General features: G+C 40.4%; 1 protein-coding gene across 10 annotated transcripts in view; it reads left to right on the forward strand.

Annotated features, from left to right (window-relative positions):
• The window catches only part of mef2aa (myocyte enhancer factor 2aa), a 59,339-nt gene extending 39,298 nt beyond the window's left edge, over positions 1-20,041 (forward strand). For 3 of the 10 annotated variants that reach the window (XM_051382552.1, XM_051382551.1, XM_051382553.1), the window contains exons 4-11: positions 4,447-4,581; positions 5,980-6,202; positions 7,440-7,499; positions 12,395-12,579; positions 14,124-14,147; positions 15,736-15,865; positions 16,028-16,151; positions 16,343-20,041. In XM_051382552.1, the coding sequence (XP_051238512.1) occupies positions 4,447-4,581; positions 5,980-6,202; positions 7,440-7,499; positions 12,395-12,579; positions 14,124-14,147; positions 15,736-15,865; positions 16,028-16,151; positions 16,343-16,679 (1,218 nt within the window). In that variant the 3' untranslated portion in view covers positions 16,680-20,041. Of the gene's footprint in view, positions 1-4,247; positions 4,380-4,446; positions 4,582-5,979; positions 6,203-7,439; positions 7,500-12,394; positions 12,580-14,123; positions 14,148-15,735; positions 15,866-16,027; positions 16,152-16,342 lie in introns of all 10 variants that reach the window. The other 7 variants (XM_051382554.1, XM_051382555.1, XM_051382556.1 and 4 more) reach the window with 7 other exon arrangements.
• Positions 20,042-21,893: the final 1,852 nt, after the last annotated feature.

Consider the following 21,893-nt stretch of genomic DNA (forward strand, 5'->3'; position numbering starts at 1 on the left):
GCTGTGCCATGGGTGTGCCATGGTATGGTGCCTAAAGACCAACCAAAAGAGGCTTTTATTTCCCTCAAGTGAAGACTACAGCACCACAGGGGAAAGGGAACATGATGGTAGTGAAAGTCTCTTAAGATGTTATATAAGAGTAGAAATATTCCTTAGCAGATAAAAGCCTTCCTATCAGCCGCCTCCCCATGCTGATTTCCTAGTGCGTTCACACTCAAAGAAGCCCTTTGATAAGCACATTAGATGGAACGGCCTGGACACAATGGTGATGTCATGAGGATTAGCACGCTACCTTGCTTAGTGTAGCGGCGGGCACAAGGACTAATTCACGGCACCGCAGGGTGAGAGGCTGGGAGACCTGGCTGAAATGAGGTAAAGGGAGGCTGCTGCACAACAACCGGTTAGAATATAGCTTTTATGTAGTTTAGGAAAGGCTGGAATAAACACAACATGCATTAAACATTCATGTTGTACTCCAGTTTTGGAACATTTTATGTAATTTCCTGCTGTATTTCCATTCTACTACTAACTGTCTTGCTGTTGAGGGGCCTGTAATCAGAGCTGTGGTGCACCAGTCATAGGTCAGGTGGTGCTCTACCAATAGTGAAAGCTACTGTAAAGTGAAAGCCACTGTGATTCAGGCACAATGGAAGGGACTATAGAAACAGCCTCTTCATGCCTTCCTTTCAGCCATCTCCCCCACAATTTTTGAAGATCAGCTTTTATACTAAACCACTATCTTTCTCCTTTCACCCTGCCTTCTATTCACGTACAGTACTGTGCAGTACATGAATAAGTTAAATGCAGAAAGCTCTCTTGACACAAGAGAGGGAGAACATCAGAGTGAGATTGTTTTCCAAGACTCACAGCAGCAGAGTAAATTGCTTGGGCCCATTTCACTGAAAGTACTTCTCAAGAAACAGGTGATGTAGGTGGCTTATGCAACTGTTTGAGTTTTATTTTTAATCCATGGAATAGTGTTTGCTTCAGTTTTACAATACAAATGTGAATATAATGCTTAGAAGTAAGTCTAAGGTGCAGAATTGAGTGTAATATAGGCATGATGTAAAATGATGAACTCTAAAAGAATGTTTTTATATTTTAATAGCAGTTATTAAGGGCAGAATTGGGCAGAATTACATAAAAAAATGTATATTGATTCCAAATCAAAGTGGTATGCAAGGTTTTCAGTGCACTAAAGCCTTCTGTTCTGAACATATACTGGAAATCTGGAGAGGCAATTACTGTGCTGAATGTTCCCCATGGTTACAGCTAGGTTAGTACTCAGGGCTCAGGTGGAGATGACGGATAGATGTTTGCTTCAGCATAAGGAAGCCTCAAGGCCTCCTGCAATGGAAAACATTTTTTTAAGAGAAGTTGAAGTATCACACAAACAGATTGCCGGACACACATACATGCACACACAGACAATAGTGCCCAGTTGGTTTGACGTAAGTCTCATTTTATTTGAGGAGCCAGATTTCTATCAATACAGGTTTGGACTGCTGTGAGAAAATAGCAGCTGGCCTTGTTCCCGCTCATCTTTGTGAGCCTCTCAGGGCCTTGTGAATAGATTACACAAGTCCCTTGTCTATACTCTCTGCAACCCCCCTCCCGCAACAAACAGCCCCTATCTTTCATCAGAAATGCTACTGAAAATCCCAACCTCAGCTGTATTCACATTCGGCCAACTTTACTTTCCAAAGTACGAACCCCACAGCTTGATTCAGCATTTGAGAGGCATTCTGAATCTGCTTTAACAAACGATTCATAACACAAAAGGAAGTCATCTTTTCTTTTTTGCACCCTGATCGTCTAGTAAGTTTTCCCTTTTCTAGGTCAGAACACTGTAGTGTTCAGAGAAGTCTGCTGCATTGACTTGTAAGAACAAAGTTGATCTGGGGTCGGGTGGCCTTCAGGGCTCCACGTGGTCCCTTCTACGGCCATGTCTCTGCGCGGCTGCCTCTGATTGGCCAGCATGGGGAGCCAGGTCTTGACAGGTGTTTGGAAGAGGGACACCTGTTTGGCCATGTGCTGATTTAGTGATCCATTTACTGGGAGCTGTGGGCAGCATCTGTGGGACACCAAAACATGCCAAGTCATTTAACAACGAATTACAGACATGCTTTCTCAGGCCTTCAACGTTGGATGCATTATAACGGCACAGAGATGATTAGCTCTTGCAGAGCACCTTCAGTGCAGCTTTTTGAAGATGATATGTATTGTAGTGATTCATGTCATGTGTCACGGAACAGATCTGAGTACTGCCTGCCCTTGTCTGCTGCTATCTGGTTCCCGCTCACCCACTGTGCTGCTGCAACCCCTCCCTAAATGGCTTGGCCCAGTGGGTGCGGCGTACTGAAGGCTGGCCAGGCTTGTTGTGAAAGTAGAGCAGCCCTGCCCATCTCACGCAGCCATGCCCGACCAGTCCGACCAAGATATTCCCATAATTAGCAGGTTGGAACATAAATTTGCAGGTTGAGATCAGATCTTTGGCTCACTGGTGGAGAAAGTGCATAGTTTAACCCCAGTAAACACAGGCCTTTCAGGACCCTAACTAAAGAGGGTTCGTTCAGTAAACAGGAAATGAACCAGCAAGGCGTTTTCTTAGAATGAGAAGAATGCCACTGCTCTGTACCACACCAAACAGTAATGCATCTGTGGTACAGTGCTAGCCATTCATTATCCAGAGGACTTCTCTCTCTCTTTCTCCCTCTCTCCTCTGGGCGGACACTTATGTTTGAAGAGATGTGGGTGCTTTTCTGAACTTCCTTATTTCTGTCTCAGCTGTGCAAAGCATCCCGTTTCTGCCTGTGCAGTGTAGATTAACATTGTTTTTGTGTCCAGAACATGTACATCCCTCTGAAATTCTATGCATGTGAGTGCATGGAGATGGAGTAAGCAGTGTGGGATTGATGCATCTTCTGGCTTTAACGAGCAGTGATATTATGCATGAGTCTCATGAAGCCATGGCACAGGTTTTAGGAAATGTAACTTACACTGAGGTTGTGGTGAGCAGCGCTGGGTTAGCCGCATTGTCTGCACAGACCTAAACGTACTGTCACATTGCTGTCAGAGGATGTAGCAGCTGTAGAAATATCCCCCCTGCCTCGCCACACACAAAAGTCAAACACACAGACATTGCACATATGCACCACACACACACACACACACTCTTTTTCATATAGTTTCTGTTTCTCTCTCTCTTTCACACACACACACCAGCAAACACACATTTTCCACTTTGTTGGGTGATGAAGAGCAGAAACAAGGAGTATGGTCTCATTAGTGTGTGTAGATTCCTCTTCTCTGCCTCACACTCTGACCCCTGCATCCACAGGAGTCAGCGACCTTCCTGTAGACACGAGGCCTCTGAGGCAGCCCACAGACAGGGCAGGGCACTGCTGTGGACCTGCAGGAGCCTGATAGAGGAACCTTAAGAGCCACACATAAATCATGTTTTGATGTACACTGCCTTGATATCACAAGCTGTCACATGCTGTCAGCGAGTCTTGTTAACACTGCTATTCAGAGCTGTAATGAGGAGCAGAGAACAGCCTGTATGAAAGTGAGCAAAGGAGCATTGCAATGCATTTATTTGTTAAGGTGTATGTTTTTTCCCCTGAAGCTAGAATAGGCTCTTTATAACACCAAAAAAACCATCCTATGTACTTAAGAGATCGTTGCTTTTACAATAATTGCTCAATTTCATGCTCAAATAAGCATCTTTGACCACATTTCATAATCCATTTTATTCCCCACATGCATTAACTTTGATAAGATCCCACTGGTGACAACCATACTGAATTAGAGACTGGGACAGTCTTAAAGTGCTCTGCTGTAGGATCTTCTTATGCAGGGGTTTTTTTCCAGCTGGGTGGCTTATGATAACTGAAATAAAATGAAAAATGTAAACACACCCTTGCATCATGAGAGGGAAGAACAGAGAGGGGTGGAGGGGTTGAGAAGGAGAGACAACGAGTTCTCTGAACACTTCTGAAGGGTGAAAGGATATAGACTGACATTTCAGTTTCCCCCTTGGTACAGAGCATTGTATTGAACTACAGTTTAGCCTAGCGTTAGTGTACTGCAAAAAAACAAAAGAAGACATATTCATGTAGATGTATTCTTGTACATGTTTGTTTTATATTTTTCTGGTAAAAATATATATTTTAGGTAACAAGCAGCAAAAACACAGAGCCACATCTTGTATACTGTTTCTTTTCAACTGTGCAATTTCATTTCAGAAATTGAGAAACAAAGGCCATAATGACTGTGCTAGTCCTGATCCTGATGACTGTTTTGGGCACAGCCCCCTCATGGACGACCATTTCGGCAAACTAAGCGAAGAGAGTGATTTAATGTACAAGCGCTGTGGTGTAAGTACTTCCTTTGTCCCCTGCTGTTTTGTGTTGATTCCTGTCTTTATGTTGATGTTCACTACAGGCGCTAAACAAGAAAGAACACAGAGGTTGTGATAGCCCGGACCCCGATGCCTCATATGTCCTCACTCCTCACACAGAAGAAAAGTATAAAAAAATTAATGAGGAGTTTGATAATATGATGAGAAATCATAAAATCGTAAGTACTGTAAATGCAACGTCTTTGCTTGGCTTTGTGGCACAAAGGATTTTCACTCTTTTTTCATTTAACTTTTTCCTCTTTTTGTTACCCCCCCAGAACCTCTGTCAACTTCTTTCAAAACTACTCTAGCTTAAGATTAATGCCCCCTTCACTGGGCGTGCATTTGTTTCTGATGTTGATTTGTTCGGCAACTGATATTTTGGCACACCCTGATAAGATCACATTTCATGTGAACAGGTGAAATGTTGCATGCTTCTGCTGGAAAGATTACACCCTAGTATCATGGTCATGTTATCATAAATCAAACAGCAGTCGCTATTTAAACACAGCAGAAATGTACAGTAAATACTCATATATCGTGAGTGTTTATCATAAAGATCTGTAGGTTCTGTGATTTAAGGTTGGGTTATTTTCATCTCGTAATGTAACAAATAAACAAATAAAGACTTATATTCATAGTTCCTTGTTAATGTAACGTTTGTAATTTCTCCTTTCGTATCTTTCTATTACCTCTCTCTCAATACAGTCAAGCATAAAATATCTCTGCTCCTGTTCCAGCAGTAAAGTGTTCCCAGAACACACTAACACTACACTATCATTTAGCATCTTCCCTCTCCTTCATCAAGTACCACACTGGCTTACCCTCTAAAATACCACAATTTTTTTGTGATCTTATCATGCGTGACAATATTAGAATTGTGCAAGAACATAGTGCTTACTAAGCAGTCGTTTTCTCTATGTTCCTGACATGAAGAGCATCACTTTGCCATTAACAAACTAATGATTACACCTCGACTGGCTCACTGGATAATGCTATGATGAAACGTTCTCACTGCCACCTGTCATACTCACTTGTGCTTTGCACAGTCAGCACTTTGTAGGTAAATGCAAGTGAGTCACGATTCTTGTAGTTGTGAATCCCTGCTACCCGTCTCCGCTGTGCTGAGAAACACATTACACAGTGGTGTTTCAAAAGGCAAAAGTACGTCTGTAGTGCTGACTGCTGCAATGCCAAAGTGATCACCTGAATGCATGTTTTTGGATTTTGTGTTTTCTGTGTTTTCTGTGTGTTTCGGTAGCACTGAAGATTTGTGTGTATTCTGTATGTATGATGTTAATGAGAATTTATGTTTTTGATGGTTATATGGTGTCACTCAATTTCCCTCAGATGTCGGGTAGAAATGTTTTTTAAAATATTCCGTTGTAAAGCACCCAGCATATCTTACTTCTTTTTGTATGCTCTGCCTGATTATTTTGTGAATTTATTAGTTTATCAAAGCAAACCATCAAGGGATGCTCTCTGTTAATGATGCCATGACAACCACTGACCCATTAGACCTTCAATTTCGAGTGTGTTTGTGTGTAAAAGTCTGTGTGTTTGTCTCCATCTTGTAGCCCACAGCATTGCCTCAGCAGAACTACTCCATGCATGTGGCAGTGCCTGTTTCCAATCCCAATGCCATGTACCAGCCAGGAGGGACTCTGGGTAGCCAGGCCCTGGCAGCAGCCACAGCCTCCCTGAGTGACAGTGGGATGCTGTCCCCTCCACAGGCCTCTCTGCACAGGAATGTGGGCTCAAGTGGAGGCCCCCAGAGGCCCACCAGTGCAGGCAGTGCAGGTTAGTGGACAAGAAACCGAGTCAACTGGTCAAAGTAGTGTACTGAGGATGACCTAGATCACTAAATATTTTGTTTGTAGAAGAATTTGACAATTCTGGTAAAAACGGGGTGGTCAACCAGAAGGTCATTAGCCTAGCTTAGCATAAAAACTAAAAACACCTAGCCGGGTTCTCTCCGAGGCTAAAAATACAACTAATAACTTCTCCGAAGCTCTTTTATTATCACACGTTCGTTAATAACAGAACATTTAAAATAATAGATTTTAAGAGAGTTACATGCTTGGTTTGCTATCAATCTTCTCACCTAACTCTCTGCTAGAAAGTGAATAATGATCATAATAATTCCCAAAGTGTTAAACTCTTAATTTATGTATTTTTGGTTTTCTATAATACATATAGAGTTTACACTTTGGAGGTTGGATAGGGGGGGCTATGGTCAAGCCATCTTGTCATATTAAAATCCTTTAACTGTTGTTTGTGTGATATGTTTTTTCTCACACTCACACACAATGCTCATCATCACACCTTTTACTGTATCAGTGTTGTGGAAAAATGATGTCAGTCTATGCTAGTACGACTGATCTGACTCAGTCAGTCCAGATGGCTTTTGCAAGATTCAGCTTAGTGCATACGATAGTACATGCAACAAGGTGTGAAATGCCTCATTCAAATTTAACCACATATCAGAACTGGCTGACACCTACCCACTTGCAGGGGGTTTACTTCATGGTTGTTTGTCACAATATCTCCGCTTTCGTGATTATTTGGTGCAAGTCTCTCTTGTATTTTTCTCCTTTTTTGTGACTAATATTGGATCAGCATATTTTAAAGGTAAAACATGTCCAGGCCCATGTGGCATACTAGCATAGTGTGCTTTGATTTAAGTATATCTCTTGAAAGTGTCTGCTTGACAGAGTGTTACCTGATTTTCAAGGAAATGAATAATTGCATGTTGGACGTGCGTCCTTATAGTGGAATGCTGCATTCCCGATCTCCAACTTTATGAACATAACAAACACCATGCTGAACACAGCTTGATGTTGCTGTCTTTGATCATAAAATTAAAAAATGCCCTCACCATGAAGACACTGGCGGGAACACATACCTTCCTTTCGTGTGCTGTTGAAGGTAGATCTACATGACATTTTCATGTCTGGTCTGGCATCTCCATCACATGCGCTGCTAGCTTGCAGAAGGATGCAGATGGTTAATCATATCACTCTGTGCATCTCATTAGGTGGCATGCTGGATACCACAGACCTTTCAGTGCCAAGTGGTGTGGGCTCCAGCCCAGCGGGTAAGTCCTCCCGGAGAGATTCATTAGTTCTCTGTAGCTCTGCCCAATAGGCCTCCTGCTTAGCATGCGAGCTGAATAGTTGCGTATCCATCTGTGATTGGTTCAATTTAAGATTCAAGATTAAAAAAACTTTACCATCTATCACATAATGATAGAAAATTGACTCAGGTTAGGGGCTCATATACAACATAAAATCATACTCATACTAACATAAAATTGTTCAAACCGCAAGTTCAAGTTCAAGTTCAAGTTGTCACTATCACTGACTAATAGTGTATATATTTCCACTGCATGCAAAGGGAAGACGTGCTGCTTCCTCTCAACAGAGGAAATGTATAATATGCTTGTTAAACGCATGTTTGAGAGATGGGAAATGGCTCAGCAGCATTCACACAGTGTGGTGTTTGTGTTTAAAACCAACCTGGGTGACCAGGCGAGGCAATTAGCTGTCCAACTGACTTTGGCAGGTAAATAAAGACAGCGTTTCCTTTAAACTTGTCACCTCTATGTAGCCTTCCCTCCTCCTCTTTCCTTCCCTCTATTGACAGGTGCATCTGTTTTCCCCCGACACTCTGGCAGCCCTTATAAGGCTGGATAGGGTCTGTAAGATGCCTAGACCAGCATAACCCTGTAGGTATTCGGGCCATGACATCCCACTAAGTCCTCAGTACACAATGACCGGACAGCCTGTCATGGCTGCAATGTGCTGTGTGAGAGGCGGAGGCAGGTGGAGTTTTAACTCTTTCCCTGTCAGTCAATTTCTGACAAAATGCAGTTAGGTGTCATGAAATGGTAAGATAGTTAATGATAGTTAATAGCTTGTGTCAGACCATAAGGGGTATATACAGTGGGATATTTGGTTAAGTATTGATTAGAACTTATGAAGACCAGCTCGGATTGGCTTACAGTCAACATTTTAAAGAGAGCACTGGTTGAGTTTTAAGTTTGGGGTGTGGTACAGGGGTCGGTGTAGAGTTAGGGTCCTCTGCCAGGGGGCGTCAGCGTTTGGCACAGTGCGAGCATGCTGCAGCTGTTGTTTGTACCAAGTGTGTAGAACAGCAGAGGCTACAGAGAGGAGAAACCTCTCCAGCCCTGCTGTCAGATGACCATTCCTGACATAGCTCTGATTTTTCACAAGTAGCAGCTATGACCACAGCAGAAGGCTTTCAAAGTGGCCAGATGGAAGATGTGCTGTGTTATATTTTCTCTCCTGTTCGATGGTGTCACCACAGAGACACGATTATGTGCTTTTTTACACAATCCAAATGGAGGAACACGACCTCTGGGTCCCTGTTGGTGATGGGCAGCTGTTTTAATTGTTGGATCTGGAGGATTTACATATTATTTATTAGCAGTGAAGATGATTGGTGGACTTTTTGTACCATAGAAATTGTTACTTCTAAAATAAACCATCTGTTGTTATTGTCAAGTCTTTGGTTCAAATAATGGCTCTACACCTACTACATGTTAAGAAAACATCACTTTATGCCTAAGACTTAATCTTTTCTCTCAACAACTCTTACAATTACACGTAATTACAAGTTCTGGTCCTTGACTGGCGAGTGTGAGAGTAAGAATGAAAGTTGTGGTGAACGGAGGGGATTTAAGAGGGTGCTCTCTCTTTTGCAATGTGTCTGCAAGCTGTACACATGCTTTAATTAATATTGGAGCACTGCAAGCTCTTGGAACACAATTACAAAGCATGCATTTGTGTTCAGCAGATCACAATAGGTATTGGAATAAACAGTACACCAAGTTTGTGTTGGTGCATTTTACATTCATAAAGTTATTTTCTTTTATTGCAGTTTTTGATTTCTTTGGCGAATGTGAAACGTCTGTTCACAGTTGGAGTAGAATGATGGATCATACCCATGTTGTATAGAACATTACAATTATGTGGAAAGGAAAAGAGTGTCAAGAACAATTATTTACCTGGTTGCCGCCTGCCTTTAGTCTTAACAAATCACCCTCTGCACATCCTGCCTGGTCTTGGTTTTCTGAGACACAACAATAGGACTGTGCATGGCATCTATTATTAAAAAACTGTTTTTGGAGGCCTTGATTCACATCTACTATTTCCTCTCATTCATCAAGACATTAAGCCTGAACGCACGTGGGATGCTGGGCACAATAAGTCACTGTGTTTTCTTTCCCTGATCTTAAAATGAAAACTGAATATTTCAGTTGTAAACACAAGGCCTTATGTAATGCCCCTTCCCAGTCCGTGTTAATAATTCAGGACAATGAACCGAAACCAAACAGCTTTCAACATGCAAAGGTTTTCAGCCAGAGAGGATTTATTGGCACAACCTATCTGTTATAGAAGTCTGAATATGTAATGAGGGCAGACATCAGAAAAGCCCATTGAAATGTCCCTGCTGAAAGGCCGGGTCTTAACTTGTGGTTGTTATCTTGGCTCACAATTAACTTTGTGGTCTAAGTATTTGTTCAGACATGAGTTCCCTTCTTGGCAATTATTTGAAAGAAGTGTTCTCATCATGAGACATCGAAAGTCATTATCAGATGCACATACCAAAGATATGCAAGTCAGGTGGGTTAATCTAAGTATAAATTAGCCAGTGAATACAGCACTGATTGTCTGTCTGTCTGTCTTTGCCTTGTGATGCACTGGCAATGTGTCCAGTGTATCATACTGTTACCAGTATGTTGGTGTAGGAGTGGACAAAGAAAATGAGTGAAATGGTAGTAGATACAGTGTGACTACATTCCTGTTTATGTCATGATGAATAATGTAAAATGAGCACCATTGACTTTATGGGGCACAGGAGATTTAGGAATATTTAGATTTAGAGGATGATTTTGTATTATTCTTGGCTCTATTATAGTTCCATACTTTCAGCTTATAGTATTTCTTTGTTTTCAGGCCACAATTTATTACATTTTGCATTAAAACATATTATTTATTTTAGAAATAACTAAATACAAACAAATACTTTGAAGGTATAATGTTATATTTTGTGTTTTTCTTTTAGTTTTGGATATGTGTTACTGGAAAGTGTCTTGTTTTATTTTTGATGTTTTATGTAAATTATTAATCACTAATGTTATCAGTTCCACCTGTGTATCCCCTGCTGTTACAAGACAACATTTCTGTTGTGACAACATCATGTGGTTATCTCCTTTGTCTAGTTTCTCTCGTCAACAGCTTTATGTTTTGGGCAGAACCTAAAGTAAAATATCACAGCTCACTAATTGTAATCAGAAAGCTCTTGACATGCCATATTGCCATGCTGCAAGCCATTCCTTCACTTGAAATTCAATTTGCACTAACATCTCATTCCCACTCAATGACATCTTCGCTGCTTTTAATCAGGTTTGCTATTTTTAGGGCCTTGGACATTTACTCTGCTAATTCTGTAAACACTGTTTTCTTGTGGTAGCCAAGTCTTGTATGATCAAAGCCAGAGCTGATGGCGATAGCTGCTTGTATATACTGTTGATTCAGCTGTGTAATACTATTGTCGGCATCATAACTGTTTATTTGACCATGAATTGTTGCTGTCCTTATCTGTAGTCAGAGGGGCTATTGTTCCATTATGTTCCTACGCAAGAGCATGCTCATTGTGCATACACTTTGTGTTTCACTGGGATACACTGAACACAATAGAAAAGTCAGCAACTTGTTGAAGTGTTACTGATCTGTTGATGCAGTGCTAGATACAATTCATTCTGTCTTCCCGTCGTTTTCCGGATTTCAACATATTGTAAAGGTATATTTGTTACGTAGAATTACATAAGGTACATTCAATTTAAAATTCAAGTGCACTTGAAATATTGCTTTCGTTTGGTTATTTGTTTTTCATATCAATTCACTGCTCCATTTTTATTAGAGTGGATTTGTGTGGAATCTGCAGAATCCCACTGCAGACCTTGTTCAGATGAGTCATACAGTGTTTTGCAATTGAAGAAAAAAAGGTACTTTATGTCGACAAAACCAGAAAGAATTAATCTTTTTCTGAAACCTGTAGTTTTATGCATCAGTTATTAGAATAGTATGTGAAGGCAGTTTACAGTGCTTTTACAATTTGTGAGAGATTATATCACACTGTAGTTTTGCTTCAGAATGACTTACTTATCATTTTAATTCTTATATCTGTGAACTAAGTTGCGAAGCACATACATACATACATTGTGCATTATATTAGAACATAACATATTACAGTATATTTAACAATAAGGTACAGTATCTGGAATTGTACTATGAATCTAAACAGACTTACAAGTGTTATAGACTGTTAAGTCTTTAACACTTATATTTGATACTGTGAAAAGTATTTCTCTTATTTAGTTTAAGTCATCTGTCCACACCCACTGATAATATTCACCCTTTGCACTGGATAGTTGTCCAGCAAGTGAGGAGGGTGGGAGCTCCTAGAATAAGTTGGTTGGAGTCATACTCATTTTGAGAAAGGGAAATGACTAATGACCATACACATCAAGGTGTGAATATTGAGGGGAGAGTCTACCACAATTGTTTATGTCTCTTGTTTGTGTGCACAGTGTAAAAACAACACCTAGAGATCTTTTATTGTTTTTTATTCAACTATAATGGCTTCAGCTATTTCTTTTAAGCAGTCACAGTACATTTATCAGTGAACTGCTCCCTATCCCAAGACGCAAAGAATTGACTTTGATCTAATCAGTCACAATAAAAATAAAAGGCTCATCAATTTTGAAATGGACATTTTATTTTTGTAAATGTGCAGGATAATTATCCAAGTCTATTAAAACTTCCCAGAGGGTTGGAAACACTTAACGCTGCGTGCAGCAGCAGGAAAACAACACTGTGCGAGCGGTTTGCTTGATGACTGGGAGTGTTGTCAGTCACAGTCCATGGTTTGATGATGTGTTTCTGTCACTGTGTACCTCTGCAGGGAACGGTTTTGTTAACCCCAGGGGCTCGCCGGGCGTCCTCAGCACACCCAGCGGCAATGGCCTGGGTAAAGTCATGCCCACCAAGTCTCCACCACCCCCTGGAGGGAACATGGGAATGGGAAGCCGCAAGCCAGACCTAAGGGTTGTTATCCCTCCATCTAGCAAAGCGATGATGCCCCCACTGGTGAGTACAGAGCACACCACTGCACACAAGTATCACCAGATAAAGGACCTTTAAGTATCTCTGCTGCAGGGCAGATGAGAGCTTTTGTTCAGTGTCTTAATCTAGACATTCATAGCAGAATGTCCTGTTCGCCACAAATGTTTTTGATGTTACCACTTCAATGTAGCATGCCGTGCTAGTGAGGTTGTCACCTCACTAAGGACTACCTGCCAAGTGGGACTCATTCACAGTGCGTAGGCCTCATTCGAGCAGCGTTCCTCACCTTCATTAAAATGTGAGCTGAGACAAGAATCTGCAGCCCAGGTGTCATAACTCGCACTCAATTATTCACATTTAAATGAGAGGCTTTCTCTAATTATAATAATGAAGGTGCAGAGTGCTCTGACCACATTGAACACCTGAGGCTAAACTACACTTTCCTGGTCATAAATCAACATTAAAAAACAAAGTGGGGGATTTTCAGACGACGGCCAGCAAATATACTATTTCCAACTTTGTGTGTTGCTGGTGGTGTCAGCAACAGGAGCCGCTCCAGGAAAATGATTGTTTGGTAAATAAACCTCGGGTTACTGTGGGTGCTCCTCCTTTTGCCGAGCCTCAATTAGCCCGGATTTCAGTGTAAAGAACTGTGTGTTACCATGTCGGCATGTGGAATCAGTAAAGAAGAACAGGTTGTGTTGTGAGAGGTCTGAAGCTGGTTAGGCACTGGCTAAAGGTACAGTAGGTGCTGTCCTGTCTGTATGGTGGACAGGACTGTGGAGGGTGCTGGCTGTGGCAGGTCTGCAGACAGCCTGTCATTAGGCCATAATGGTATTAAATTAATCACATCTCCGTGTGACAGAGTGTAGATGAAGACTTAATCAGGGGCCCAGGGTGTGAGCCAGATAATATCTTGTCGCCCTTGTCGTGTCTTCCTGCCGCTATTGATTGAGTGTGGGTATTAAGACAGCCCTGGCCTGGTCACAGTATGTCCCACAGCACAGGAAAGATGGAAGATGGGCTTCTGGTTCCTCTTTCAGAACAGGGAGGATTTGAAATGCAAAGAACTATTAGATCATTGTTGGAACCAGTGAAGAAAATTCATATGTAATATCTGATGATCACATCAGTGAGTGTCACAATCAGAATCAGATGAGTGTTGGTCAATTTCCAGAACAGCCTTACTGTACTCTTTGTTCTTAACGTCACTGACTTTTGTCCAGGATATGACTGCTTCTTCATCATTTACATGATAACAACTTCATGGCCCAACAAAACATAGTTCAAAAATTCACATACACACAATTTTGGACGATTGTGGGCGCATACTTGAATGTTAATCAAGTGAGTATGCTTTGAACAAAATGGTTCATGACTATGACTATGAGTATAGACATAAAATTATTGAATGACATAATAATTCATCAACACTTCTACAGTCCTTATTGTCCCTTATTGCCCCTGTAAAATCTATATAGCTGGCACTATTTTCCAGAGCGATTTACAGTCGCTCTGCTTCTTAACGCTGTAACTTTGCCTCTCTTCTTTCCTTCTGTTGAGGGCAGTCGGAGGAGGAGGAAATGGATTTGGTGAGTTTTGACAAATGCCTGGGCAAATGGCTAAAATGTGAACATGCTTCCGGTAATCACACATGCTAGACTAAAGGAAGTGCTCAAACCGGAGATTGGCTCATAGAACTGCCAGGAATGATAAATTAAAAAGAAATGTTTTGCCACTGCATGTTTTTGGGTTTGGCCTGTGAAAATTGCCTCAGCCTGTTAAATCGGCTCCACAATTTCCAACACGTCAATGTTAGTCATATACCACCAGGAGAGTGAGGGAGAGAGAGAGAGAGAGAGAGAGAGAGAGAGAGAGAGAGAGAGAGAGAGAGTGAAAGCTTAGCGCAAATGAATATTAATTAAAAAAATATATTTATTTTAATATTATATTGTAGTCACAATCTGAAGAGTTTGAGAATGAAAAACGTTTTTTTAGTGGGTTAAAATATAAATAATTGATATTATTCTAAGGAAGAGAAGCTTACATCATCATAAATGATGTCATTTTGTGAGATACTTGGCTTTGGTGAAGTCATCTGGCTGGAGAGTGTTGGAACAATACAAGGAAGCCATCAACTAGATCATGATGCAATGCTGCTTCAAACGTAACCACTGGCAGCTGTTTGTTACATTATATTCTGATGATTTGTTGTGGTATTGTTCTCAAATATGTCTGCATTTGATTAGTGTAGTTGGAGTGTGTGCATCTGTAGCTCACAACGGACGTAACTGCATGGCCACCACACCATGCTGTGTAGGTGTGTTTGTTTGGACTGCATGCCAGTCACTTCACTAAAAACCACTGGAGCTTTAATGTACGTCATTCTGGGAATTGAAATGTGTCCTTTGTATTATCCTTTTGCACCCTCTCAGTTAGGAGTTGTTTATTTGATTATGAAACTAATCACGACACTAATTTGGAGTCGTCACACTAGTTGTATGCAGTAGATGCTAGTGAAGGGGGCTTGCCCATCGCAGACATTCCTCACCCGCACTATTCCTATAACAGCGTTCTTTTTCATGTCTAACAAAGTCAAACTCATTAAGCAGATCGCAGTAGATCTGATTAATAATTTGTTGTGCCTGTAGCTACATGTCAGTTCTTGTGATTTCCGCACTGACTACATCTGTCAGTTGTCCCCTTAAAAACAATGGAAGAAATTAATTATTTACTGTGATTACTGAAATCCACCTGACTACTTTTTAAGCCCATGCAATTTTTAATGTGGGATAAATTCAGCAGTTTATTGTACACATACACATATATTTATTGAACTATGTCAGGATAAATATTCCAAAACCTCTATAAAAAAAAAGACAACATCACTTGTTGGATATGTATTCCTGTATTTTTTATCCTCTTTTGACATCAAAACATAGTCAATAATGATCAGAAAGCTCAGAATATTGACTGCCATGAAGCTACAACACCACCTAGTGGCAGCTTTTATTATTACATGTAAATCCCTGATTACCACAATATGTTTAGTAAATACAAATCAAAACATTTTCTTAAATGATAAGAAAATGCATCCATTGTTGTATTAGAGTGCAGAGTTTTTAGAGTGCTATATTTTGTCCTTATGCATCTTCTATGTTGTTTTATTCTATTTTGCAGAACACCCAGAGGATAAGCAGCTCCCAGTCCACCCAGCCGCTGGCCACTCCAGTAGTGTCTGTCACCACCCCCAGCTTACCCCCACAGGGCCTGGTCTACTCAGGCATGCCCACCTCCTACAACCCTGCTGGTGAGTCTGGCCTTGCACTCCCCTCAGACTGAAAACAAATGCCTCAGTCGTGACTGTTTGTACTACACGCTGTTGGTTCCTGCTCTTTTCTCAGTGGCGCATGGTGTTGTAGCTGAAATGTGAGTGAGTTCTCACTGTGTGTGGCTGCTTTTGTTTTTACAGAGTTCTCCCTGAGCAGTGCAGAGATCTCTTCCCTACAGGGCTTCAGCTCTCCTGGGCTCTCACTGGGCTCCATGTCGGCATGGCAACAGCATCAACTGGGCCAGGCAGCGCTTACTTCTTTGGTGTGAGTAACACACTTCCAAACAAAGGCACACTCTCCAGACGCCCTCACATAAAAGCAACACCCACTGTGCTCTGTGATATCATGCTGAATCACACATCTACATATTCCTGGCTTTTTCACATTGTTGCCCCTCACATTTGTTGTCTCATTTTTAGACTGAACACAAAATGTCATGCTTATCTTTTCTGCAGTGGTGGAGGTCACCTACCTCAGGGCTCCAACCTCTCAATCAACACCAGCCAGAGCATAAACATCAAGTCCGAGCCCATTTCACCGCCACGAGAGCGCGTCACCACCTCTGGCTTCCCCCCTCAGCAGCCACAACAAGGGTCCAGCCGACAGGAAATTCTGGGACGTTCACCTGCCGACAGCCTCAGCTCCTCCTGTAGCTCTTATGACGGCAGCGATCGTGAGGACCACCGGCCAGATTTCCACTCCCCGCTGGGGCTGGGCAGACCCCCTGCCGGCTCTGAGGACAGGGAGAGCCCCTCAGTCAAGCGCTTGCGCATGGACACATGGGTGACATAAAGAGCCCCGCTTAGGCCTCCAGTCACCAGCCAGTCAGAGAGAGGGAGGGGTTAGACATGGAGATAAAAGAAAGAGCAAGGGTCATTAGAGCTATCATTATGATACTATTATTCAACTCCATTTCAATTTGTAAGACTGAGTGGCAAATGTAATAGGACATGTCAGGACATATCTAAAGTAAATTCTCAAACTGATACAGTAAGATTTAAAAAATCTCAGTTAGCTGGACTGAATTATATGCACAAGCAGGTGGTATCAGGTACTTGGTGCAATTCAGATGACGTTTGGAGAAGAAAGATGTTCAAAGAAAATTGTTAAACAATAGGCGGTAGATTATTGTAGTCACTGGTCTAGTCAGACACTTACATGTAGTTGCTGTATTGCTGTTGTGCTCGCAAGTTGCAAACAATCAGAAAGTTGTGTTGCTTTCAGGCTGAGGACCCTTACATATGGTGTTCAGTGCAAGAACGATCTTTTAAAATCATGCTGTAACCATACAAGACCTTTATCTCAAGTGGCCTCTTCTAATTTATTGAATCAGTCGATCAGGAGATACAGACAACATGGAGTTAATAAATTCTATACAAGAATTTTGATCACACAATAAATAATCGCAACAGTTGAGACTACTTTGGTGGATACATGAAACAATACAGTTGGAGGTAAAAACAAAATAGCAGCAGAATTTATTGCAATAATGACATACTATTCATTTTATAATTTAAAAGAGTAGGATATATAAATGTGCAATTAAGATAATGCGAACCTGTCCAGTTGAACTGGTGAGAAAATCAACATGTTCACATTTGTGTAACAGTTCATCAGTAATATAAGCCAAAGCTGTTCTTTTGTGTTGTTTTGTACAGTTGCTACGGTTTCCTAACAATTCACATAAATGCACCATTTCTTTCATCATAGTTTTATTTTTTATTGTGCTTTATTGCAAACAGTGTAAAGTCATGTAAACCCGATCTTGAATCGATATCTAAAGCCATGAACATTTGCTGTTCTGTTTGTGTAATTGAAAATTTGAGCCAAACATTTTCTTTTGTTGTGTAAATAACGACTTTAATATATATCACCAGGGTGTGAGTACATACTGAGTGTACTGTACAATCACCATTTTCAAGAAAAGTATATTTTTATGGATTACAGCCAAGTTTACAAGAGTAGACCCTTAAAAAGTAGATCATTCACTGGTCAATATTTGCTATTTTGTTAATTTTACTGTAATCTCTTCTAAATTGAATTACCAACATAACCTCCCATGTGTTTCAGTTCCAGGTGGTCAATTTGTTTTTTCTCTTCTTTATTAGTGGTGACTGTTTGTCCTGAAGACATTGTAATAACAATGCTGTGAGGTTGAAGTTCCACTATTTTCATATTTGTGAAGGATGATCACAAGGCTAGGGGAAATGGGGTTTCTTCCCTCCTATTGTTAGCTTGTGTTAGTTGTATACCAGCAGCTGCTGAATACACTGCCAACATTCAAACCCAAGGTCCCAGCCCCACGCTGAAGAATAATCTATTGTTACTGCATGTAGCTCAACTGAAAGACATGCCATCTCTTCACATCTTTCCACTATCCTGTTATTGGTTCATAGAATTCAAGCAGAAAACATAAACGTGGTATAAGTGGCTGCTGACCTTCACACAAAACTGATTATGCCTGTGCCCATATGTGGTTGTAAATATTGCAGTCTACTTGAAATGTCAGTCATAATTATGTACAAAAATACTCATGTGTTTCCTTAATTGGCCCCAGAAATCGTTTCTTGTATCGATGCCCTGTTACTAGTAAGAGTACTATAGGCCTAGCAACCTTAGGAACCAGAAAAGTGAAAATCTAAAGGCGTTGAAGTCATGTACGCGGAAGGTGTTGCAACGCGAGGCGGGTGCTTGTGTTATCACACCATGCAGAGACAGAAGGGGAAAAAGGGCGCTGTGACTTGTTTTCTTCTCCATCATCACGGAAGCAAATAATTCAGCAGCTAATTCATAATAACACCAACAAGGAAATGTCATTGACTTCAATCTCACTGCTGGATCGCACACATTTGTATGAGAAGTTTGCTGTACGGGGAAGGTATCACTCTGCATTCGCTGTGACATATCTTGTGTGTGTTTCTGAAGTTTCTTTTCACGCCGCCCCCATATCCTCAGCTCCATGGTAGTTTTCAGTATACACCTGTAAAGATCTATGCAGTTTCAGCCCCAATTCACAGAACATATACAGAATATGATGTCATTACAGGTCATATTTAGTCCACAAAGTATTAGGAAGAAGAGCATCTGAGAGTAGACTGTTATCCTGAAGTGCCACAGCTGGAGATTTCTGGACTACAAGTTACATATAATGTTTTATTAAATGATTGATTTGGATACTCCCCAGGGCAATCTCTTCATGTTCATATACATTGGTAGACATACTTTACATAGTGTATAGTAATCCATAATGTAATCCAGACTAACACAGCTGGTGAAAATAGCAATAATAAAGACTACAACAAAAATTGTCTGCCTGCACTCGGCAGCATCACCTCGTAGTTGAGCACATACTTTAGCACTTGATAACATATCAGGGAATTTTGTAGTTTCTCTATCTACAGTATATGCACCGTTAGGAAATGCCTTATCCCAAAGAAAAATTATACCATCTTTCCTTCTCTTTTCTCTCGGTTAAAAAAAAGACAATGCAGATATCATTGAAACTTGACCAGACCTGCCTCTTCTCAGAAAAGACTCACACAATAACATGTACGGTGAATGCACTGTGATACACTTTGCTCTTTTTGGTCCATGTCCAAATTGTGCACAACTTATGAATGTGAAAGGAAAGAGTAATCAGTGAACCTTTGTAGAGGACTTTCTTCACTTTGCTGTGTAACAGTACACTGCTTTGCTTCATGGCTTTTATAAACAGAACTATGTGTTTGGTAAGTGTTTGTAGTTGATAGTTCACTTAACTAAAGAAGCTGTTTTCGGTTTGAATGCTCAGACCGTTTGGCGGCACAAGCTGGACTTTGTTGCCAATAATGAAATTATTTGTTTCAAAATCGAAAGAGATTTTAAGTTAATCTACATTTTATTTCCCTTGAATGTGTTATTTTATTTTCATCATACAATAAATATTCAAGTGAACTTTTTATTAAACAATTAAGATACTATGCTAGATATTGTTGTACAAAATTTGTATTCTTCACAAAAGTACAAATATTGGCTTTTAATGTGTAATTTAGGTTATCTCTTATTCTGTATAAAATGAAGTAAACAACTCTTAAATAGAATTTGTTCTCCTGTGAAGTCCCAAACAGTAGAATCTGTCAACTTTATTAAACACCTCAGTGTATGCTCAATCTGAACTCAATGTCTATTCATCTTTGAATGTTGCCTAGAAATTGCATTGTATTGACTGCATGCATCAGTAAGTACACTGAGGCATCTACCAGTGTTTATCCTTGTGTAAGAAAACTGTCTGATATACTCCTTCAAAGAAATCACCAGATTCATAATGTCTATTTAAAAAAAAAGAGTGCTGCTCAATTTACTGTAAGGATTTCATACATGGTGGATTAATGGCGTCATGCATTGTGGCAGCCAGTGGTGGTACAAGTTCTCATTTAGGCCTACTAAAATAAAAACACAAGTGAACTTTAGAAAAAAATCAAATCCTACTTAAATAAAATTAAATAAGCTGTTATCAAAATGTAAATAGAGTTATTTTATGACCACCAACCCAAAGCGTCTGTGTTTGAGGATGTAAGTGAATGATTGACCCCTATTTAAAGTGTAGGGTATACATTTTCTTTTCAGCACTGGCCAGTCACCATCTAAGTTTCTTTTTAGTTTGATTTTGGGCTGCTTATAATATGGATAATATGGACCAATATGATTCACAGGTGACATCTAGTGAGTTTTGTAAGACGACCTCATGTATTTCCACAGTGTCGCCAGCAGGGGGCACTGTAATATAATACTTCACACAGCTACCGCAGGTTACTGGCCTGTTGATACATGTTATCAGCTGAAGGTAAATCACTGAAGCGAACAGGTCGCAACCATTATTAGAACATTGGCTAAAACAACTTAAATAACCTAGCTTGTACCAGGGGCACCAATGTTGGGGACGCTACTTTGAAAACCTAACTTTGCAAGCTACCTAACTTCACACTGGAAGAGGTTGAACTACAAAAGGTCCAAAAGGTTGACTAAAGGTAGGCTGCTTAAGAAAAGGTAGTTCAAAACTATTGTAAAAATGACCAAATAGACCATTTTCACGTAGACATGAAACAGTAAGTTAATCACAGGTGTTAAACAATGAAACTAATTAAGGTTCGGTTCCATTTAGTGTAGCAGAGCCTTTCCAGTGAGCCAACATGCACAATAGCAGTACCCTGACTCTGTTTGACCTGAATGGAACAGAGCCTTAATTAGTATTATTGGTAACCCCTGTGTTTACCCTCCTGTTTCATGTCAAAATGTCGGCTGTCAAACGACATTCTAACTAAATATAAAACGTAACTCTCAAGTTTTTGCAACAGCTGCCCACTTGTTCACAGGTCATAAACTAAAAAAATAAAATAACCCCACTATTCATGTAAAAAGTGCAGCTTTGGTTTTCAAGGTCCATCAGTCAAACAGCTGCCCTCCAGGAACTAGATTCTTGGTAGGCATATTGGACCGGGCAGGATTACCTAGTAAGCAGGTAACTTATAATAGCACGCAACAACTTCTCTGGACATTTGTTAATGAAAAATTAACAATAATCAATAGTTATTGACACCTAATATATCCAGATATAGTTTTACAAATTAAGAAATAAAACATCAACAACCATTGCCAAACATTTTCCACAGGTGAGTGGACAATCCAGCGTAGAGAGGCAAGAGTAAAAGACAAGTCCCTATATAGCCCAACATTGTTTGTAGTGTCAGTAGTAAATTATGCAAAAAAAATTTTAACTACTTGAATCACAATGCAAATGTATGAACTAACAGCAAGCTACTGTATTTAAGCTACTAGTTTAATTACACATAGCCCTGTACTCCCAGAGACTTTCTGAGTTTCAGAGAGAGTTTCATTATTTCAAAACCAAAAAAATCACAATTGCTAATATAATGTTAATGTAAATATGTAAAAACTGCCTTGTAATCAAAGGTGAGAAATATCCCTAACATCAAGTGTAAAGTCACTGTAATCTTAGTGGAAACTCCA

The sequence above is a fragment of the Dicentrarchus labrax genome, unplaced genomic scaffold (genome assembly GCF_905237075.1).
Source record: "Dicentrarchus labrax unplaced genomic scaffold, dlabrax2021, whole genome shotgun sequence".
Taxonomy (NCBI): domain Eukaryota; kingdom Metazoa; phylum Chordata; class Actinopteri; family Moronidae; genus Dicentrarchus; species Dicentrarchus labrax.